Source organism: Narcine bancroftii, chromosome 8 (assembly GCF_036971445.1).
Source record: "Narcine bancroftii isolate sNarBan1 chromosome 8, sNarBan1.hap1, whole genome shotgun sequence".
Lineage (NCBI taxonomy): Eukaryota > Metazoa > Chordata > Chondrichthyes > Torpediniformes > Narcinidae > Narcine > Narcine bancroftii.
This window is the reverse complement of record NC_091476.1, coordinates 103,569,536-103,590,756: the sequence shown is the minus strand read 5'-3', so window position 1 is coordinate 103,590,756 and position 21,221 is coordinate 103,569,536. Positions and strand designations below refer to the sequence as shown.

The window sequence follows — 21,221 nt, the reverse complement described above, 5'->3', positions numbered from 1 at the left end:
ACGTGAATGTGTCTGAACCATTCCCGGATGTGCTCGAACTCCTGTACGGGCACCCTGGTGTGCCTGTGCAACTTGGACGTCTGCCAATGGGTACATGTTCTGGCCCAGCCCGCAATCTACTTCCGCAGCCCATGCCACATGAACTGTTCTACCACCACCCGGACTGTGGACCCGATGGATGTGACGGAAGACCTGCCTGTGCCACTGCTGGGGAACCACAGCTGGTTGCAGGGTGCCCATGGAGTTATCACACAGGATGGTGCCTACACCGCTCGGAGTCAGGAGGTGTCAGAACCACAGGCCCGTGATGGTGGTCTTGAAGGCCCTCATCTCATCAGACTTCTGATCCCGGGTGAGCTGGTCGAAGTCAGGGCTGGGCGTCAGCGCGATGGCCGGTCACGAGAGTGCATCAGCAATCACATTGCCCTTCCCTGCCTGGTGCTGAATGTCAGTGGTAAATTCCAACATGAAGGAGAGGTGATGCTGCTGGCGGGCTGACCAGGGATCCTTTGCCATCATGAATGCCTGGGTGAGGGGCTTGTGGTTGGTGAAGATGGTAAAAGTCCTCCCCTCCAAAAAAATAGAGGAAATGCTGCACCGCCAGGTACATGCCCAGTAACTCGCGTCGAAGGCACTATACTTGCGTTCCAGTGGGTGGAGCAGGTGGCTGAAGAATGCCAGTGGCTTCCAATGTCCATTCACCTGCTGCTCCAGATGGCACCGACGGCTGTGGCAGAGGCATTGATAGAGAGTGCCATATGCTGGCCGGTGTGCGAGTAGGTGAGCATGGTGGTCTTCACAAGGACATCCTTGGTGGCCTCGAATGCAGTGCAGACTTCTGGGTTCCAAGCGATCGTTTTGTTCTTGGCTGCGATGAGGGCAAATAGTGGCTGCATGATGTGCGCAGCTCCCGGGATGAAGCAGTTGTAAAGCCTGCACCACATTCGAGGCCACCAAGGATGTCCTCGCAAAGGCCACCATGCTCACCCACTCGCACACCAACCTGCATATGGCACTCTCTGTTGATGCCTCTGCCACTGTGAACTCCTCCAGCCCTTTGTGGCTGTCCGGGTGTGGGAACTCCCTGATAGCGGCGACCTTCTCAGTGGCAGGCGTGGCTCCTTCTGCCATGATGGTCTGGTCCAGGAACTACATGGACTCTTTTCCAACACTTGGTCGGGTTGATGGTAAAGCCGAAGTCGGCCAGCCGGGAGAAAAGGACACGTAGGTGAGCCTTGTGTTGCACCCAGTCCTTGCTGGCGATAAGGATGTCGACCAAATAAATAGACGAAATCCAAGTCCCTGCCCACAGAGTCCATGATGGAACGTCTGAGCGGCGTTCTTGAGCCCAAACAGCATGCGCAGGAATTCAAACAAGCCAAAGGGGGTGGAGATGGCCATCTTGGGTATGTCCTCAGAGTGCACCAGGTGATATCCACTCACCAGGTCAACCTTGGAGAAAACCCTTGCACCGTGCAGATTGGCTGTAAAGTCTTGGATGTGAGGGATGGGGTAATGGTCAGGAACTGTTGCCTCATTGAGCTGTCGATAGTCTCCGCAGGGCCGTCGGAAGCTTTCAGGACCAGGTGGAGTGGTGAGGCCCACGGGCTGTCGGACCACCGGATGATCCCCATTTCCAACAGGCGAGAAAACTCCTCCCTCGCCACCTGGAGCTTGTCAGGCGGGAACTGGCATTCTTTGCATGAACCAGTGGACCCTGGGTGTGGATGTGGTGGAACACCCCATGGTGTGGCGAGGCAGCGGAGAATTGTGGCCTGAGGAGGGCCGGGAACTTGTCCAGAATTCGCTGGAACTCGTCTCTGGGCGTGCTGATCGTGGCCATCTGTGGTTGCTCCGAGCAGGAGGCGTCGAGGTGAACAGCCTGGAAGGTATGGGCATCCACCAGGCACCTACCTCGAATGTCCACCAGCAGCCCATGTGCGAGGAGAAAGTCTGCACCCAGGATAGCAGTCAGGAGGCACAAGACGGTGAACCTCCACGCAAAATTTTGTTGGCCGATCTGGAAGTGGACTAACTTGTTTCCATACGTCTTGATTTTTGTTGCGAGGTCGGTTCTTGGAATCGACAGCTATGGCCAGGATTACTCTGATCTGGGCTCCAGTGTCAACGAAGAACCGCCAGACACTGACTGAGTCCCACAGATAGAGGAGGCTGTGTCCTTTGACAGGCGCCACAGCCATTAACAGCAACCGGCCTGCTCGTTTCCCTGGAACGAGCAGAGCTGATGACACTTCCGAGCCTTGGTTCCCCAGCGCTGGTGGTAGAAGCAGAGGCCTAGAGCAGATGCTGTGGCCTTGGTTATGCTCTTGGGGGCCCTTGCAGGGGCCGGACGCTCTACTGCAGTGCTAGGGGTGGGCTTGGCATGGCCATGCCCATGCCTTGTGACCTGCTGGACCACTGAACCCTCCGGGAATCGTGCGAGCCATAGCACTTGGGCCTTCTGGGTGACCTTCCTTGGGTCGGTGAAGCTCTCCTGGATCAGCAGCGACCACATGTCCCCGGGCATATGGTCGAGAAAAATGCGCTCAAAGAGTGGGCAGTTGGTGTGATCACCCATGAGCTCGAGCATCTCGTCCATCAGCTCCATCGGGGACCTGTCCCTCAGGGAGTCGAGGTGCAGCATCCGAGTGGCATGCTGGTGCCTGGATAGTCCAAGGGATCCGGTAAGCACTCGCTTGATGGTCTCGTATTTGTCTTCGGCCGGTGGGTGCTGAATGAGGGGCAGCACGTGTCTGGTGGTGGCCTGGTCCAGGGCAGCGACCACATGGTAGAATTTGGTCGTGTCTGATGAAATCTGGCGGAGGTGAAATTGAGCCTCCGCGTGGCCGAACCAGGTCTCCAGCTCCTAAACCCAGAATTCAGGCAGTTTCACGGCTATAGCGCTGATCCCAGGCTCGCTCATGATGGGTTCAACGCCGTTTGAATCAGTCGAGGTCACCAATTGTATCAGAGGCTACACTACTCCTGAAAGAACACACACAACCAGACGGGTTGAGCTCAGTGACTAGACTAGTTTATCGCAGGCTGCTGGGCTGCACTTATACTCCCCGCCCGGACCTGGCTGAGAACCGCGCTGAGAACGTAGTCCCCCAGCGCGGGTTTCTGAGCCCCGTGTTGGGAGGAAGGGAAAACCCCCGACGGCGCTATTTTGGCCGTCTGCCCCGCCGCCACACCACCAGGGAGTAGCCAACAGCCTATTTAAGACTCCCCAAATTCAAAAACTCAGAGATGTGGCTGGGGGCAAAGTAGCGCCACACACATAAATGGTAAGATCTAAGAACAAAAATCAGCAAGGATGTCATTTATTTGAAAATGCAGTTCCCAGAGTTATCACAGATCCTCTGGTCATCTCCCCCAGACTCTCTCTCCTCCACTCCATCAAACGTTAGAGCACTTTAAAAAGTGAACATGAAATCCGAGGGTTTGAGAATTTATTATAGATTTTAAACCATCTCAATGCATCCGCCCAATCAGCCCCACAAATGATCTTGATGCTGAAGTTGGACATAAAACGTGAAGTTTCTTTTCCAGGTGAATGGACCAATTTCCTCAGCCTGGCAGTCACATTGTGAAAGATTCTCCGGACTCCAGCAGCTCTCGAAACGCCCGTTTTTCGGTCCTTTTGCTTTTCTTTTTGCCCGATGTTTCGATTCGTCGTTACATTCCCCTGCTTGTCTTGCCCCCTTTCACTCCGCTGTCTTCCCCTGCAGCGCCCCGTGCTCCTTCCCAGCGCTGTCGCCGCTGGCCTCTCCGATACAAGGCGCGGGCTGGGTGGGGGTGGGGGTGGGGATCCCGCATCTCTGAAGCCTCGGAACGGCAGGGAAAAGTTACAGCATCCGTCTGCGGCGCCCATCCCGGAGGAATCTCGGTGCTGGGTGTCCCGCCACTCAGCCACCGCTCCCGGGATAGGAGCCCCTTCCTCAGAACTCGAGCCATCAGCAAAGCGCTCGAACTGCAGGTTCCCATTGCAAATAAAAATTGAAACCTCAAAACAAATCAAGCACAACATTCCCTCCCTCTGCAAACTATCAATATTTTCCCTATAAAATTCCACAAATTCTTGCCCCTCCCCCCTTCGGATCCAATTTGTTGGTTTCCGTGGCGGACCCGCGATCAATAGACACCTGGGAGCAGGGAGTTCCCTCCCGCCTTCCCTGTCCCCCACAGCCGAGCGGTGGGCGGGCTGAGCCGGCTCTGAGCATCTCTTACCTGAGATCGGAAGGAGGAGTGCCAGCAGGCTCCCGATAACGGATGCACGCCCCGAGTTGACCGCCGAAGACATGTTTCCACCGAGAGCTGAGGAAGAAGAATGAGAGACTGGCAGAGGCAGCGCTCTGGAGTGAGGCGAGGCACTGGAGAACAGCCAAACCCCACCCACAGGAACGAGTCTCCGCATAAATAAAGCAGCGAATGCCGTACATCCATGTAACGGGAAGACAGTTGCCGTAGAATCAATAATACTGAACACAGGTGAAGATAACAATTTGCATTACTGTAGCCACCACGAACACATCAGGCGGCAACCGCACTGCGAATGCTGGAAATGCGAATGACAAGCCTAAAGTGCTGGCAATATTTCTCAGGCTCCATTGACTGAGAGCGAAGCAGGTCGATCACTGGGAACATATTGGAGATCCAGCAGGTTTTAGGCGAGAGACGGGAAAGGGTGAAGTGGGACGTTCGAATGGAGTGGCAAAGATCTGGTCACAGAGGGGTTTTGTTGGTTGCCTGGAGTTGGCAGCTCCGATGCTCGGCTGTTTAAACCCAAGTGTGGGACACTGGTGCGTTCTCGCTCGGCGACAGAGGACAGTGCCTTGCGTTTCGCTTCCATCCCGGGGAATCACCGCTCGAATCCTATCAGGTCAAACCTGACGTGCGAATCCTTTTGATTCCAATTCTCGGGGATACAGAGGCAAAATGCTGGAAATTGGGGTCCCCCACCCCCGGTTCACATCTTTAATTCTTTATGTTTACGTGCGTTTTGAATTCACAAGTTAGAGAGAAAAATCAAAAGTTAGATTCTGTTGCCCATTTCAATCATCGCGGGCTGAGTCTTCATCGCAGTTGAAGTGAGAAACAATGAAGGTGTCGATGGAGCAGCACCGCTCCGCGCAAAGCCTAAAGAACCATTCCAAGGAATATTATTGTAGCCCTGAACCAGGAGCCAGGAATCAGAAATCAAGTCCCCATTTAAAAATGGCCAAAGAATTTGGATTCAATCTGGGCATTTTCTGTCACTTTCTACATTGCAAGAGTTTGGAGGAGTAGAGATTACTTACTTCTCAAGAAAACAGAATTCTGCCCCACAGATCCAGGTACATGGGTTTGAATGGTACATTGATTCAAAGAAATCTCAATTAAAATAAAAATTAGTCAGATGGGGTCTCCACTCAACTCTGGATCACCTAGAAAATAGCAACTCATACATAGCACTGCTCTTGGTCTACAGCTCAGCCTTCAACACCATTATTCCCTCAGTGCTGATCAACAAGTTCCAAACCCTGACCCTCTACAAATGGATTCTTAATTTTCTCATCAGAAGACCACAGTAAATATGAATTGGAAACAACATCTCCACCTCACTGATTATCTATACAGGCGCACCCCAAGAAATGTGTGCTTATCTCACTCCTTTACTCACTATACTCCCATGACTCCCAGGCACAATTCCAATGCTATCTACAAATTTGTGGAAGGCACCACGGTTGTCAGCAGAATCACCAACGGCAATGAGGAACCGTACAGGAGGGAGAGATCAGCTAGTTGAGTAGCGTCATAACAACAACCTTGTGCTCAACATTAGCAAAATCAAGGAGATGATTGTGGACTTCAGGAGTAAGTTAGAAGAACGCAAACTAGTCTTCATTCAGGGCTCAGCAGTGGTCAAGAACTTCAACTTACTAGGTGTCAACATCTCCAAGGATCCAATAACGAAGAAGGCTCGCCAGTGGCTCTACTTTGTGAGGTGTTTGAAGAGATTCAGAATGTCATTAAAGACTCTTGAAAACTTCTACAGGTGTACCATAGAGAGCATTCTGACCTGTTGCATTACTGTCTGGTATGGAGGTGCCAAAGCTCAGGGCAAAAAAAAAAATTCCTGAAGGTTGTTAATTCAACCTGTGACATCATGGACACCAGACTTCACTCCATCGAGGACATCTACAAGTGGCAATGTCTTAAGAAAGCAGTCTCTATTCTCAAGGATTCCACCACTCAGTCCATGCCCTCTTCGCTCTGCTACCATCAGGACAAAGGTACAGGAGCCTGAAGACAAGTACTCAACGGCACAAGGACAGCTTCTTCCCCGCTGTCATCAGATTCTTGAATGAATAATGAACCACTTTGACTTTTTCTTGCACTATTTTTTAAAATTTAATTTGTAAGGTGGTTTATATAAAGTTTGCACTGTGATACTGCCACAGTTCATGACAATAAATTCTGAATGGTGATTCTGATTTATATAACAGGGACTATGAAGCTATCGATTGTTGTAAAAACCCTGGTTTGCTAATGTAGTATCAACAAAGAAACAATAAGTCAACAAGCTCTATTAGGGCACAAGTTAAAGATGTCGGGAAATTGACCCATGAGGATAAACCTGCAGACGAGAGTAGGGGAACATGGAGTGGCAAAGTTATCGGATGATTTGAAAACAAGGACACGAGTTTTCAAATATAAGGATTGCTTCTCTGGTACCTAATGTAGTTTGGTGCCCAAAGAGTGGATGACAATTCATGCCAGTTAAAATAAAGACCTTTTAAAAAGGTTCATGGGTCAAATATAATTGTTGTAAAGGATTCTTGTCACACTTTAGATGTCACACTTTACTGTAACCTCTGATTCATTGTGAATGAACGTAGGATGTTGGGAAGCTTTACTCATGTCGGTGACTAAATACTGCTGAAAGTCCATCCGCAAATTTACAGATGACACAACTGTTGTACACTGGATCTCAAACAATGATGAGGTGGAGTACAGGAAGCAGATAAAGTTCGTGGTTTAATATAATATACTAATGGGAATAAAAGATGGGTCAGACAATTCCTTGAAAGAATAAACTCTTTTGAACTAAATCCCCCAAAAAATTGAGAATTTTGAAATCTATCTTCATGGTTTTAGATGCAATGCTAATCTAGGAAGGATAGTTGAAGTAAGAATCTTGGACCAGATTTTTTGTGTTTGGTGTTTCCAGATAAAGAGAATATGTGCAACGTTATACACACATGCACACACACTCTCTCTGCTGTTGAGCAGATAGAAATTTCAAATAGAAATATAGGTAATCATTATGTAAAACATCATGGGCTGATCAGGTGGTGTGTGCTCAGATTTCTCATTTATGGTGTTTTTGGCAGAACTGATTGGCAACATTTCTCCTGTTGAGAAAGCACGTCAGTCATAGTTTAATATAAGTATTGAGCAGAGCAGTGAAATGGAGTGATAATTTGAATTTGTTTTGTATTAATGATATTTTGTACCTTCTCCATTGCATTAAAAAGCCTGACAGTCATGCCACACCCAATTCAGTCAACTCTTTAATGAAGGGCCGTGCACATGTGAACCCTTTGAGAAGGTCATGGATAACAATCAGGAAAGCAAACTCAGTACATTCCTTTTCCTTCTTCGGCCATAACTATTGAATAAATTTATCCCATTTAGTACAATCGAAACTGCAAAACAAAAATCAGGAAAATTTCCTGACTTTGAACTTGTGTCCAAGAGTCGGTGACCTAAAAATACTAACAGATACAAGTTTCACGTCATTTTCAGGGTAACATTCAGATAAGTACTGGGGAGATTCAGTACATTCAGAATGTCTCAGTTCCTTTCCCAATACAGTCAGATTGATCTCTTGGACTGATTAAGAAACATGTAACTTCCATTTTCTCCAGTTAATTATAATTTATTGTTGTTTTAGGTTTAATTTGGAACAGAAAAAAATTAAGTTGTTTCTATCTTTCTTTTCAGATTAATATTACAGAAAAGCTCAATGAGGTCCTGGTTAGAAAAACCTAGAATTAGAGAAAATAGTAAATTTACAACAATCAAACAGTAATTTTATATGGTCTACTTCCTTTTTCAGTTCTGAAGTATCTTTCACCTGAAACATTGACTCTGTTTTTCTGCTATGGATGCTTCAACATTTTTTTAACTCAGGCTGACAGTGTCTGAAATGAATGTGGTCGAGGGTTGGGTTGGATTTGTGGGAACAAATACAGGAAGACAAATGTATTCAACTCTGAACATTCAGAGAAGCTAAGAAAAAAAAACGAATGTATTTTAATGGTATTGATGAAGGGTTCTGACCTGCAATGTTGACAATTCTTTTCCTCCCATTGATGCTGCTTGGCATGCTGAGTTCCTCCTGCAGGTTGCTTTTTGCTCCAGATTCCAGCACTTGAAGTCTCCATGTCTCCAAACAAGTAAGTGTTGTACATAGAAGTCTTTGTCACATAAAGTTGTCCCTATTAACTTTTTTTCTTTACTGAATAATATAAATGGTGTAAATGTTGTCTGGTGAAGTCAATGGCCTGTATATCTAAAGTCCAGATGAATCTTGCAGAGAAGCCCGATCCAAAAAAACAGGGTGTGCAGCTTGGTACCAGCATTAGAATTTTTGAATCCATCTCCCTGAACGGATACGCTCTGAAGACAGGACATATGTTCTTATGGAATGTAACTTGCTTGATTTGTACAGTTTCCATCTGCTCCAACATGCCCCAAAGTCTTAGAAAACATCAACATTCCCTCCAAAATATTTCCCCAATCATGCATTCATTTGTTCTAATCTCATCAGGAAAGAGGTCTAGGTGCCACAAGACTCGCACCACCAGGTTGAGGAATGGCTGCTAGCCCTCCCACCATCAGACTCCTCAACTATAAATTCCATCAGGGATTCATTTAAGGACTCTTACTTTTGCACTTTATTGATTTTTTTTCTCTATTTGTTACATATGTGCATTGACTACAATTTTTGTGCACTAACAATTAAGCGGCAATTCTGCCTCACCTGCAGGAAAAAGGATCTCAGGGTTGTAAGTGATGTCATGTATGTACTCTGACAATAAAGCTGAAATCTTTCTGTATTTGCTAGCATATGGAACCATTATTGTGGTCCTGCTTTAACCTTCTTTCCTAGCTCCCTAAATTCTATCGATTTCCTCTTTTAATCTGTGCCACTAACATGAATGTAGAGCACTATTTCTGGTTCTTCAGAATGCTCTGTCGCCATTCAGTGATATATTGAACAGGTTTGTTGTGTATTTTATGTGTTTGATGATCACTGAATGGCATTTTGATGATTTCTTCAAATCAATTATGACCACCTATTGACACCCTTCTATTTTATTGCCTTTAAATCCAGAGGAAAGTACATATTAAAGAGAACAGTTTGCAAGAAGGGTGGGGAGAATCCAATAGGTTGCATCTAACCCTACAGTTCCAAGAGCATTTCTTTAACTAAGCCTCAATGAAGAACAATGATTGAAACATCTGTGCTCAATAGGAACCAATTCTACAACTGCAACCTTGGAGCAAAGCAAAGTCTGGTTCGATGCCAGTGACACTTTCGAGTTTCTTCCAGGACACAGTTGGAAATATTTGCAAATGATCACAATTTTCCTTCAAATATTGCTATATGTTTTAGGTAGGCTTTACAATGCTTCAAGCATTTTTACTCAGCAGCCTCTTTCTATTGATTTCTGTGATTGATCCAGAGTTGCAAGTCCATTTATCTGTGAACCAGCTTGGGATGGAACTCAATGTACATATTTTTGGAATATCTAGCTTTCTGAAATTAGATTTCCGGGAATAGATTACAATTCATAGTATTTATTTTTCATCACAGCAGTGATTTGCCTTTAGGGTCTGACTCTGAGGATCTGGATGCTGTACTGCAAGAATGGTTACATTGCACATTAATTCTTCAATATCGGTGTTACCTTCTCCAAAGAAATAAATCTTGTCCAAAGCTAGTCATATTTACTTACCTTGGGGTCCATGCAACGTAGATTCACCACAAAACTATCCTTGTGCTAATTGATCAGACTTCTTGCATCTCTGGATCTGCCACTGTTTACTTGCTACTGGAAGTAGTCCTAATGTGAAATGTAATAAAGAGAGAGTGGGGGGGGGGGGGAGAGAGAGAAAGAATAAAATGAGGTAGCTTAGTCTTCTAATTTCAACAAGCATTAAGAGCCCAACTATTCTGTCAAGAATTCTTTACAGACAAAAGTATACAAACAAAGTACACAATTTTATGGGGGGGGGGGAAATAAAGTTTAACATTGGATGTTAAAGATGTTAACATGGGTCATGTGTATGGGAGATAATGATAGCTAAAAGCAGTTTTGGAGAGAGAAAGTACAAAGGAGAGAGAAAAAGTATTAATATACAAAAAGTGTGGATGTTGTTAAAAAGAGATAGGACGAGAAGAAGGGATAGGAAATAAAGAGATTATTACAGAGTGAGGGAAAAAACATCAAAGCAAATTCTGAAATATCACCCATAGAAAGGAAACTAGATACAAGTAAGGGAGGACAAGAGAGACAAAGGCAACAAACACAGGAAATGAGAGAATATGTTCCAACGATGATAATTCCCTTAACTCCTAAAATGCCAAAAGAGGATTTTTGTTCTTTGTGTTTTCTTGCTTTATTCTTGGGTCTGGAAATATGCAGGTTTTATGAAATTCTGAACAGCTTTTTTTTAGTTAACAAACAACACACCACCAAGGAAATCTTCATTTCAGAGAAGTTCATACTAGGCACAATTGCTAACAAATCTGAATCAATGTGAAAAGTTATTTTATGTGTCGGAAATTGTATTACCGACATCAATACATTTTCAATAATTAAACTTTGAAACAGTTTTAAAACTGTAAGACTCCTGTTTCTGTGCTGCATGACATTTTTACTCTATGATAGTACCTATGAGAGCTGCCTGAAGTTATTGATGTGGTCATCAAGGAGTCAGCAGTGGAGAGGGTGAAGAACTTCAAATTCTTGGGTATCAGCATCTCCAAGGATCTGTTGGAGCCTCCATGTCAATGCAATCATGAATAAGGTTCACCAGCAGCTATACTTAGTGAGGAATTTGAAGAGATTCTTGAAAACTTCTACAGGTGTACCGTGGAGAGCATCTCTGCCTAGTATGGAGGCACCAAACCTCAGGACAAGAAGAAACTCCAGAGGGTTGTTAACTCAGCTTGTGACATCACAGGCTCCAGACTTCACTCCATCAAGGACATCTACAGAAGATGGGGTCTTAATAAAGCAGCCTCTGTCCTCAAAGAGTCCCACCACCCAGGCCTCTTTACTCTGCTACCATAGGGGAAAAGTTGCAGGAGCTTGAAGACAAGCACTCATTTGCACAAGGGCAGGTTCTTGCCCACTGCCGTTAAAAGTTTTGAATGAACAATGAACCACAGACACTGCCACATCTTGTCTTTTTCTTCCGCTATTTTTAATTACTTTGTAATGGGGTTTACATAAATGTTTGCATGTGATGCTGCTATAACATGATCTTGACAATAAATTCAGATTCTGGTCTGTGCAGCTTTGAAAAGTAATAACCAATGCAGGGACATTTTCAATGATTTGACTAGAATAACTATGTCTCACCCACCTCTTCTTGCTGCTACCTTTGGAAAGAAGGTACAGAAGCCCGAAGTCCAGCAGGTTTAAGAACAGGTTCTTCCCAATGACTATCAGGCTTTTGAACCTTAACTTACTGTCAATAATATCATCCAGCACATCAAAAAGACCTGATTGCAATATTGAAACACCATATTATTTCTCTTGCACTAACTATAACTGCGAATAGCTATTATCAATCTATATTTTCTATTTATTATCTTTCTGTACTGGGGTAATTGAATGCATACTATTGGAATTGTTTTATTCACAAAAATACCTATTTGGCTGCAGCAAGGACATATTTTGATGCATATGTATATTGTACATGTGTATGACAATAAACTCATTATTATTGCTGTTAGCAATTGTATTGAATCATCTTGGCACAATGTTTTGAGTTCGTATTGGATATATAGCTAAAAAATCTACTGCTGAGAACAGTGATGGTGATCCACCTCATATTTGTGAATTTCTTGAATAAATCAATTATGAATGATTGTCTGTGATAGACCGACAGAGTAAAGACATGGCATATGGAATATCAGGATTACTTTCACTTCAATGACTATTACATAGGACATCTGCTGTCTTAAATTTGTCACAGGAATTTCCTCAACATGTACAAATCTCTTGGGCAAGACCTTGCTGACAGACGAGAAAGCTCAGGGTAAACTATTAAAATCAGGGAAAGAAAATGTGTCAGATGTTCTTTCCTAAAATCCAGACATGGGAATTAAGAAAAAATTAAATTCATAAAGGGGTGCATTCAGAAAGAAACAGCAGGGAAGGGGAAAGGGACGGCAATGGGGGAAGGGTGGAAATCAGGAATGAAACAGAGACAGAAATTCAAAGCAGCACAAAGTTGATCAGAGAAACGTGGACAAAGAAGTAGAGGTGCAGAAACCAGAAGAAGACGAAGATAATGACTTTCAAGATGCAGAAAAAAATAACTGCTTTGGCCAGCATCCTCTAACATTATATTCTCACCTCATGGTACATTTCAGTTCGGACTGTAAGGCTGTCCCTGAACAACAAGATACCTGTCACTTTAATTCTCCATCCTGGGCTCAGTCTGACCTCTCTGTGTCTGGCCTCTTACATTGCACCAAGAATCCAATGTGAATTTATTACTGAACAGAATCTCATTTTTCAACTGAGCGCATTACAATCCTCTGAAATTAACACTGAATTTGACTATTTTAATTTCCGGCAACTGCCTTTATAGATTGTAAAGATTGTCAACCTGAAATGTTAATTCCATTTCTGTTGCCACAAGATGTGCTGAATTTTTCAGGTTTGCTGTATTTTCACTGGAGATCTGCAGCATTTTGTTTTGCACTGTATATCTTAAAGTTCCAACATTATTATTTTCCTTTTTTTCCATTTCCTGCTTTTATTTATATTCTTCCAATTACATCTCCTATGGATATATCATTTGCAATTAACGGATCTTAACTATCCTTTCCAGCCAGAACCACCAACACATTATTCAGTTTCTCGGCGTCCACCCACCCTGTCACAGACACTCCCATTGAACTTTCCATCCTGGCCCTTTCTTTGCAGTTTAAAACATGCTTCATTTTTTAGAATCAGAATGTCTTACAACATGAAATCAGGCCCTTTGGCCCAACTTATCCATGATAACCAATTTTATCTACCTAAATTGATCCCATTTGCCTGCTTTCAGCCCTTATCAGTTTAATTGTTTTCCTATCCACGTACCTGTCCAAATGTCCTTTAAATGTTATAATTATCCTCATCTCTACCACTTCCTCATGCAGCTCATTCTATATAAGCCGTCACAGTTTGTGTGAAAATGGTGTTCTTCAGGTCCCTTTTAAAATTGATCCCTTCTCAAAGTTTAAAGTTCAAATTTATTGTCAGAGCATACACATGATGTCACATACAACCCTGAGATTCTTTTTCCTGCCGGGCAGGCAGAGTTTCTACTTATCACTACCTGTAAACTGTAAATCCTATCATCTTAAATCTATGCCCTCTGGATTTAGATTTCCCGCCCTGGGAACAAGGCTGTGAATATAAATTTCTCAATTCTGACACGAAGGGTTTTTGATCGTAAATGTTATCTCTGGCTTCCTTTCTGCAGCTGTCACCTGACTTGTTAATTCCTGTATTTCTGGTTTTGTTTCAATAATTTGCAGCAGGGAATAGTTTGGAAAAATTCCCATAACTCGCACAATTTTCTTTATCATTTATGTGTGACTGTTCTGATAAATCAGTCTTTTACATTAAATTAAAATATATCAGTAGTGAAGGCTCGAATACTTCATTGCATGAAGCACTCTTACGTCAGATACAAAAGTGATTAGATAAAACAGCTTGTGTTTACAATGCACCTTTCTTAAAGCAAAACATCCCAGGCATTTTGTTCTACCAATCAACATTTGATATCAACCCTGGTCCAATAACTAAAATCCTGATCAATTAGGTTTTTATTAGGGATCATCTTAAAAGAAGCAACAAGAAATAGATTTAGGGAGGCCATTCCAGAGCAGAGAGCCATCGCAGGAACACATTAGGTAAAAATTCAGATGAATAAGGGATTGAAGAAGCGTAAAGATAGCAGACGTTTCTTGTACACTCTCTTATCAAAAATTTTTGAGGTAGGATTAAATGAAAGTTAAATGACAAATGAATTGTATGTTTTATGCATTAGAGATATGACATAAATTGGCTGAATTCTGTTTTCACAGGCCGTTTAGTGACGACGGTTAAGATTATTTCTACTTTGACTAATTGGTGACAATGCTTCATTCTAGGTGACAAAGCATTCCTGTATTATGAAACATTCAAAAGTAAAACTTCTCTTCCAGAAGCTTTCTGAGTTTTATTGAACCCTGAACAAGTTTATTTACAAGTAATGCCAGCGGTGCAGGGAGGAGCATCGAGGTGAAACATGTTGAATCCTACGTGCATTGTTCTAAATCAAAATATTACAGACAACTCATATCTATCTTTCTGTGAGATATTTGGATATTTGCTGCTTTTAAGCTGCAGCATCTGGGTAGCCCTCCTGGGACCCAGGTACGATTAGTGGGGCAAAGGTGCCTCCAGCACCTTTTAAGCTAAGGGGGGGGGGGGATAGCCCCAGTAAATCACCAATCTGGCAATTTAAGGGGGATCCCATCCCCGCGATGACGGGGTAAGTGATGTGTCATGCAAAATAGTCTCCCTCGTCTCGTCCCCCCCACCAGTTGTCAGTCTTCCACCCACCATCAATCACACTCCCCCCACCAGTTGTCAGTCTTCCACCCACCATCAATCACACTCCCCCCACCCCAACCCTCTCCTCTCTCCCCCGTGGCAGCCGACCCCTCTGCCCCTGTGGCAGCTAATCCCTCTTCTCTCCCCCCCCCCCCACAGCAGTGACCCTTTTCCTCTTCCCCAATTGACAGCCAACCCCTCTCCTCTCCCACCCATGGTAGCCGACCTCTCTCTTCCCCTCCCCACGGCAGCCGACCCCTTTCTTCTCCCTGCCGCAGTAGACGCCTACCCACCGCAGCACCCGACCCCTCTCCTCTGTCCCCCGCAGCAGCTGACCCCCCTCCTCTCCCCCCCGCAGCAGCTGACCCCTCTTCTCTCCCTCCCGTGGCAGCGACCCCTCTCCTCTCTTCCCTTCGGCAGCTGATCCCTCTCCTCTCCCCTCCATGGCAGTGATTTATGTCTCGCTGATCCTGCTGACCCCTCTCCTGCTTATCATGGCATCCCCCCACCCCTCACAATATAGACCTCACTCCCCCCCATTGTGCCTCCCATCTCTCCCCCTTGTGGCAGCGACCTCTCACGCTTACACTTCTCCACCCCTGTCCCTGACAGTGACCCCTCTCTCACCCAATCACTACAGACGCTTCAGCCGAGGTTTCCCTGTGACGTCAACAGGAGTAATCGGGTCGGCCATTTTGCTATCCAAGCCACTGGTCGACATATCCTAGGTAAGTTTAACTGGGTTCCCTGACTACCTTTGAGGTAGGGCAGGGGCCTGGTTGACTTTGGACGATGCCGACCGGGTCCGACCTTTTTAAGCTGCCTTGTGAGTGGGGCGCTAACTGGGCAAATTGCCTGGTTAACCCCATTTTACAAGGCAGTTTGAAAGCACCTATTGTTTTAGTCCTCTTCATCACCTTATTTTCCTACTGTGCTATTAATTGTATTCAAGTTTATAATCATCTGACTATATATCTACAACCATTCGGAACAGCTTTTCTCCAGACCATGGGTGCAAACAAACACACACAAAATACACAGCACAGAATAAACAAATATAGACATAAATATATATTTTGGAATAATTTACTCAGTTACAGTATATTGTTCATCAATATCACTGCTTGTAGGAGGAAGCTATTTACCAGCCTGGAGGTGCTGATTTTGATGCTCCTGTATCTCCTACCTGATGGTAATAGATCAAAAATAGATGGAAAGGGTCCTCAATAATTCTTTGTGCCTTTTTCTAAGCATTGCTCCTTGTAAATGCCATCAGAGAGTAAAGGGAGACCCCAGAGATCTTCTCTGCAGTTTTAATGATTCTCTGTATTGACTTCAGATCCAATGCTTTGCAGTTACTATACCACGCAATGATGTTACCAGGCCGGACACTCTCATTGAGCTTCTGTAAAATGTTGACAAGATGGGGCCTTGTCCTTCTCAACCTCTTGAGCAAGTGCCTTCCTGACTAATTGAGGTGTGTAGGATAGGTCATCTGTCATAAGTACACCAAGGAACTTTGTGCTCTCCACTCTCTCCACCATGGAGCCATCATTGATGTATAGTCGATAGTGGTCGATCTTCATCCTCCTTAAGTCCACAATTATCTCCTTTGTCTTGTCCAAGTAGAGACTTAGGTTATTTTACGAAACTTTCAACTTCCTCTCTGTAAGCCCACTCATTAATTTTGCTGAAGAGGTCAACTACTGTTATATCATCTGCAAAATTTATGCCTAAAAAGAGAGGCTCCGGAGATCAGGACAGCTAGAAGGTGCTCACAGGAGGCTGAAGAATGGTTGCAGGACTTCCTTGATTCAGCAGATTCAAGGACTCAGCTGAGGATCTGAATGATGACACTAGGGCTGTCACAAACTTTATTAAAACAGCTGTGGACGAGTGTATCCCCACCAATTCATTCATAGTTTTCCCAAACTAGAAGCCCTGGATGAACAATGAAATCTGGAACCTGCTGAGAACCAGAGCAAAGGCATTTAAGTCTGGAGATCCAGATCACTACAGAAAGCAATCTGTTTCCGGATGGAAATGGAATTCACGAGGGATACCCAAGAGCTGTGGCAAGGCCTAAATGACATAATCTGCTACAAAACAAAATCCAGTGCAGTAGGAGACAGCAAACCTTCACTCCCCGATGAACTCAATGCCTTCTAAGCCTGATTTAACCACAAGAACAAGGAAGAACCACCACTGCATACCCCCATGTCCCCTGATGATCCTCACCTATCTGTATCTGAGGATGATGTGTGGTCTGCCTTCAGGAGAGTGAATCCAAAGAAAGCATCCGACTGGACAGAGTATTTGGCCACATATTAAAACTCTGGCTGACCAATTTACCAACCTATTCACGGATATCATCAATATCTCACATCTGCTTCAAACAGGCATCAATCATACAGGTGCCCAAGAAGAGTGTGGGAACCTGCCTAAATGACCATCAACCAATAGCACTCACATTCAGTGATGAAGTGTTTCGAAAGGCTGATGTTGAGGCATATCAGCTCCTGTCTGAGCAGCGACATGAATCCGTTCTAATTCACCTGTCATAGCAACAGATCTACAGCAGATGCTATCTCACTGGCTCTACACCATGCCCTGGAACACCCGGACAGTAAAGTTGCATACATGCTCTTTATCGACTACAGTTTGACACTTAACACCATCATTCCCCTCAAAACTGATCAGCAAACTCCAAGACCTGGTATTCAACACCCTACTGTGTAATTGGATATTTAATTTCCTCACTTCCAAACTACAATCAGTGAGGATTGGTAAGAATGTCTCCTCCACAATCTCCCTCAGTACCAGAGCTCAACAGGGCTGTAATCATAGCCCCCTGCTCTACTCACTTTACACCTATGAGTGTGTGGCTGGTACAACAACACCATCTACAAATTCACTGATGTTACCATGGTAGTGGGTTATAATAAAAAGAGCTGATGAGCCAGCATACAGGAGAGAGACTTAAAACTTAGCCAGGTGGTGCACCAACAATGTCGCCAAAACCAATTTGCTGATTGTTGACTTCAGGAAGGGAAAACCATATGTGCACGATCCAGTAATCATTAGGGATCAGAGGTAGAGAGGGTGAGCAAATTTAAGCTCTTGGGAGTCATTATCTCGGATGATTTTTCCTGGACCAAACACACTAATGGCATTGTGCAGAAAGCATGTTAGAGTCTCTACTTCCTCAATTGCAGAGGTTTGGTATGACATCGGAAACCCTGGCAAATTTCTACAGATGTGTGGTGGAAAGTGTGCTGACCAGCTGCATCATGGTCTGGTATGGGGACACCAATTCCCCTGAGGGTAAAGCCCTGCAAAAGTAGTGGACAAAGCCCAGAACATCACAGGTAAATTATTTCCCACCATCGAGAACAGCTACGGGGAACGCTGCCATCAGAGAACAGCAGCAATCATGAAGGATCCACACCTCACAGCACATGCTCCGTTCTCACTGCTACCATCAGGAAAGAGGGATAAGCCCTTTTCACACTTGCGTCCCAGTAAGTCGGCCATTCGGTGCCCCAGTTAGGAATGGCGGTTTTACAGTTCACACTTCGACCCTCTTAACCAGGATACAGCACACTTTCATACTCACCCCAAGCCATCCCCAGGGATAGGAGTGTTCTACCTTCTACCGGTACCATCGAGCGATGGTGGACCTGCCCTACATCCTGATCAATGTATTATGATCTTATATTTAAACAAAATTAATTGTGCCTAATTATTACATAATTAAGCTTTATGTACGAGCCCTTCATCCCTTGTTGTTGTGGTGCTTACCTATATAAACCTTTATAAGGGACCGTGGGAAAGCGCTAGCAATAAATAGCAATAGCGGACAATTTATAAACAGCGTGGGAAAGTTGGTAGCGCTGTAGCGCACAATTTATAATGACTGTGGGGAAAAAACGATGGTGAACCTGCCCTCCTAGAATTCTGTGCGGCAGAGAAAGGGTAGGCCCACCATCGCTTCTTCTCACAGTCATTATAAATTGTGTGCGATAGCGCTACCAACATTCCAATGCTGATTAAAAATTGTCTGCTATTGCTATTTATTTCTAGTATTTTTCTCTCTCTCTTGCTACAACTTTCCCACAGCAAAGTTTATATTTTCATTTTAATCTTTTCTTTCCTTCACATTCCTGCACTCACGCAAAAACATGCATAATTTCTGTCCTAGAATGCAATTCTCACTTTCACACTTGGCTAATTGGCATGCCAGCATCTGCAGATGCTAGAGATTGCAGTAAGGGTCAAGGCCGTCTATCCCGGGCGTGAAATGACATAATTTTATGCCAGCATTCAGACAATTTTGCTTTCACACTTGACCCTTAACCAGTAAATTGGTCATTAATTCTTGGGACAAGGTGCAATTGTGAAAGGGGCTTTTGGTGCCACCCTCCACCATCAGAGTCCTCAACAACAAACTCAATCAGAGATTAATTTAAGGACTCTTACTTTTCCACTTTATTGTTCATTTTTTTCCTCCTTTATTGCACTGTTGTTTACATTTGTTTATTTGTTTGCATGTGTGCATTGTGTACAGTTTTTTTTTCCATTATGCCTGGCTCAGGGTTGTATGTGATGTCATTATGTACTCTGACAATAAATCTGACATCTGAAATCTGGCAAGTGAACGCGATTATTACATGAATTTTGCCTCAGGCTGACTTTTCCAGCATTCTTGTACACGATTCAAAGACAATGAAGGCATAATCATGGTTGAAACATATGTGGTTTGTCTAATATAGGGTATGTACAACATCACGGCCATCCCCTCTACATGAATGTATTGTTACAGTGTGAATTTAGAGCAAGTCCAAGTGATTGGTTATCCAAGACGAGGACCACAATCAATGCACTCTCTCTCTCACTTTGTTCTTTTAGTTAATGAAGCATTTTATTTATTTGACCTACATCTATCCTCCAATATCTTAGAAATGCATGATATCTGACATTCAAGTTGAGAAAATAATGACATTTCGACGCTATTTCTGCAAAACAAGATAAGAGATGGACAGGTACTGAGGAACAGTAGGGCCTGTGATTTAGAATCAGAATCAGAATTTATTATCATGAACAAGTCATGAATTTCAGTGTCTTGTGGCAGCATCATAGAGCAAACATACATATTATAACCATCTTACAACATTACTATTAAAAAATAAAAATAATAATGCACAAAGAGTAAGGCAGTGATTATTCAGGAATCTGATGGCAGCGGGGAAGAAGCTGTCCTTGTGCCATTGAGTGGTCATCTTTAGACTCCTGTACCTTTTCTCCATTGGTAGCAGAGTGAAGAGGGCATGGCCTGGGTGGAAGGGGTCTTTGAGGATAGAGGCTGCTTTTTCAAGACACCGTCTCACATAGATGTCCTCGATGGAGTGAAGTCTGGTGCCTGTGATGTCACAGGCTGAGTTAACAACCCTCTGGAGTTTATTCTTGTCCTGAGAGTTGGCGCCTCCAGACCAGGCAGTGATGCAACCAGCTAGAATGTAGAAGTTTTTGAGAGTCTTCGGTAGCATACCGTATCTCCTCAGACACCTCACAAAGTATAGCGGTTGGTGAGCCTTCTTCGTGATTGCATCAATGTGGAGGCTCCACGACAGATCCTCAGAGATGTTGACACCCAGGAAGTTGTTGACCCTCTCCACTACTGAGCCCTTGATGAGGACTGGGTCGTGTTTTCCTGACTTCCTCCTGAAGTCCACAATCATCTCCTTGGTTTTGCTGACATGGAGCACAAGGTTGATGTCGTTACATCATTTAACGAGCTGATCTGTCTCCCACCTGTACACATCCTCATTGCCATTTTTGATTCTGTCAACAACTGTGGTGTCATTGGCAAACTTGTAGATGGCAATGGAATTGTGCCTGGCCACACAGATGGGTAAATTACGATTAGAGCAGTGGGCTAAGCATGCATCCTTGGGGTGCATCTGTACTGAGGCAGAGATGTTGTTTCTAATTCATACTGACTGTGGTCTTATGATGAGAAGTCAAGAATCCAGTTGCAGAGCAGGGCGCAGAAGCCTAGAGTTTGTAGCTTCTTCACCTGCACTGAGGGAATAATGGTATTGAAGGCCAAGCTGTTGTTGACGAAGAGCAGCCGTATGTACGAACAACTGTTTTTGAGACCAGAGTGGAAAGCCAGGGATATTGCATCTGCTGTGGAGCAATTGTGATGATGGGAGAATTGCAGCGGGTCCAGATCTTCGCTTCGGTACGTGTTAATTCTGGCCATGACCAGCCTCGTGAAGCATTTCATCACAGTAGAAATTAGTGCAGCTCACACTACTCTTCTTGGGTACTGGGATA

At 44.3% G+C, this 21,221-nt stretch overlaps 1 protein-coding gene across 2 annotated transcripts in view; it reads right to left on the bottom strand.

The window, feature by feature from the left end:
• Positions 1 to 4,480, bottom strand: part of LOC138741105 (cell surface glycoprotein MUC18-like) — a 144,764-nt gene extending 140,284 nt beyond the window's left edge. The window contains exon 1 of one of the 2 annotated variants that reach the window (XM_069894668.1): positions 4,231 to 4,480. In XM_069894668.1, coding sequence (XP_069750769.1) covers positions 4,231 to 4,417 — 187 coding nt within the window. In that variant the 5' untranslated portion in view covers positions 4,418 to 4,480. The remainder of the gene's footprint in view (positions 1 to 4,230) is intronic. The other variant, XM_069894667.1, reaches the window with a different exon arrangement.
• Positions 4,481 to 21,221: the final 16,741 nt, after the last annotated feature.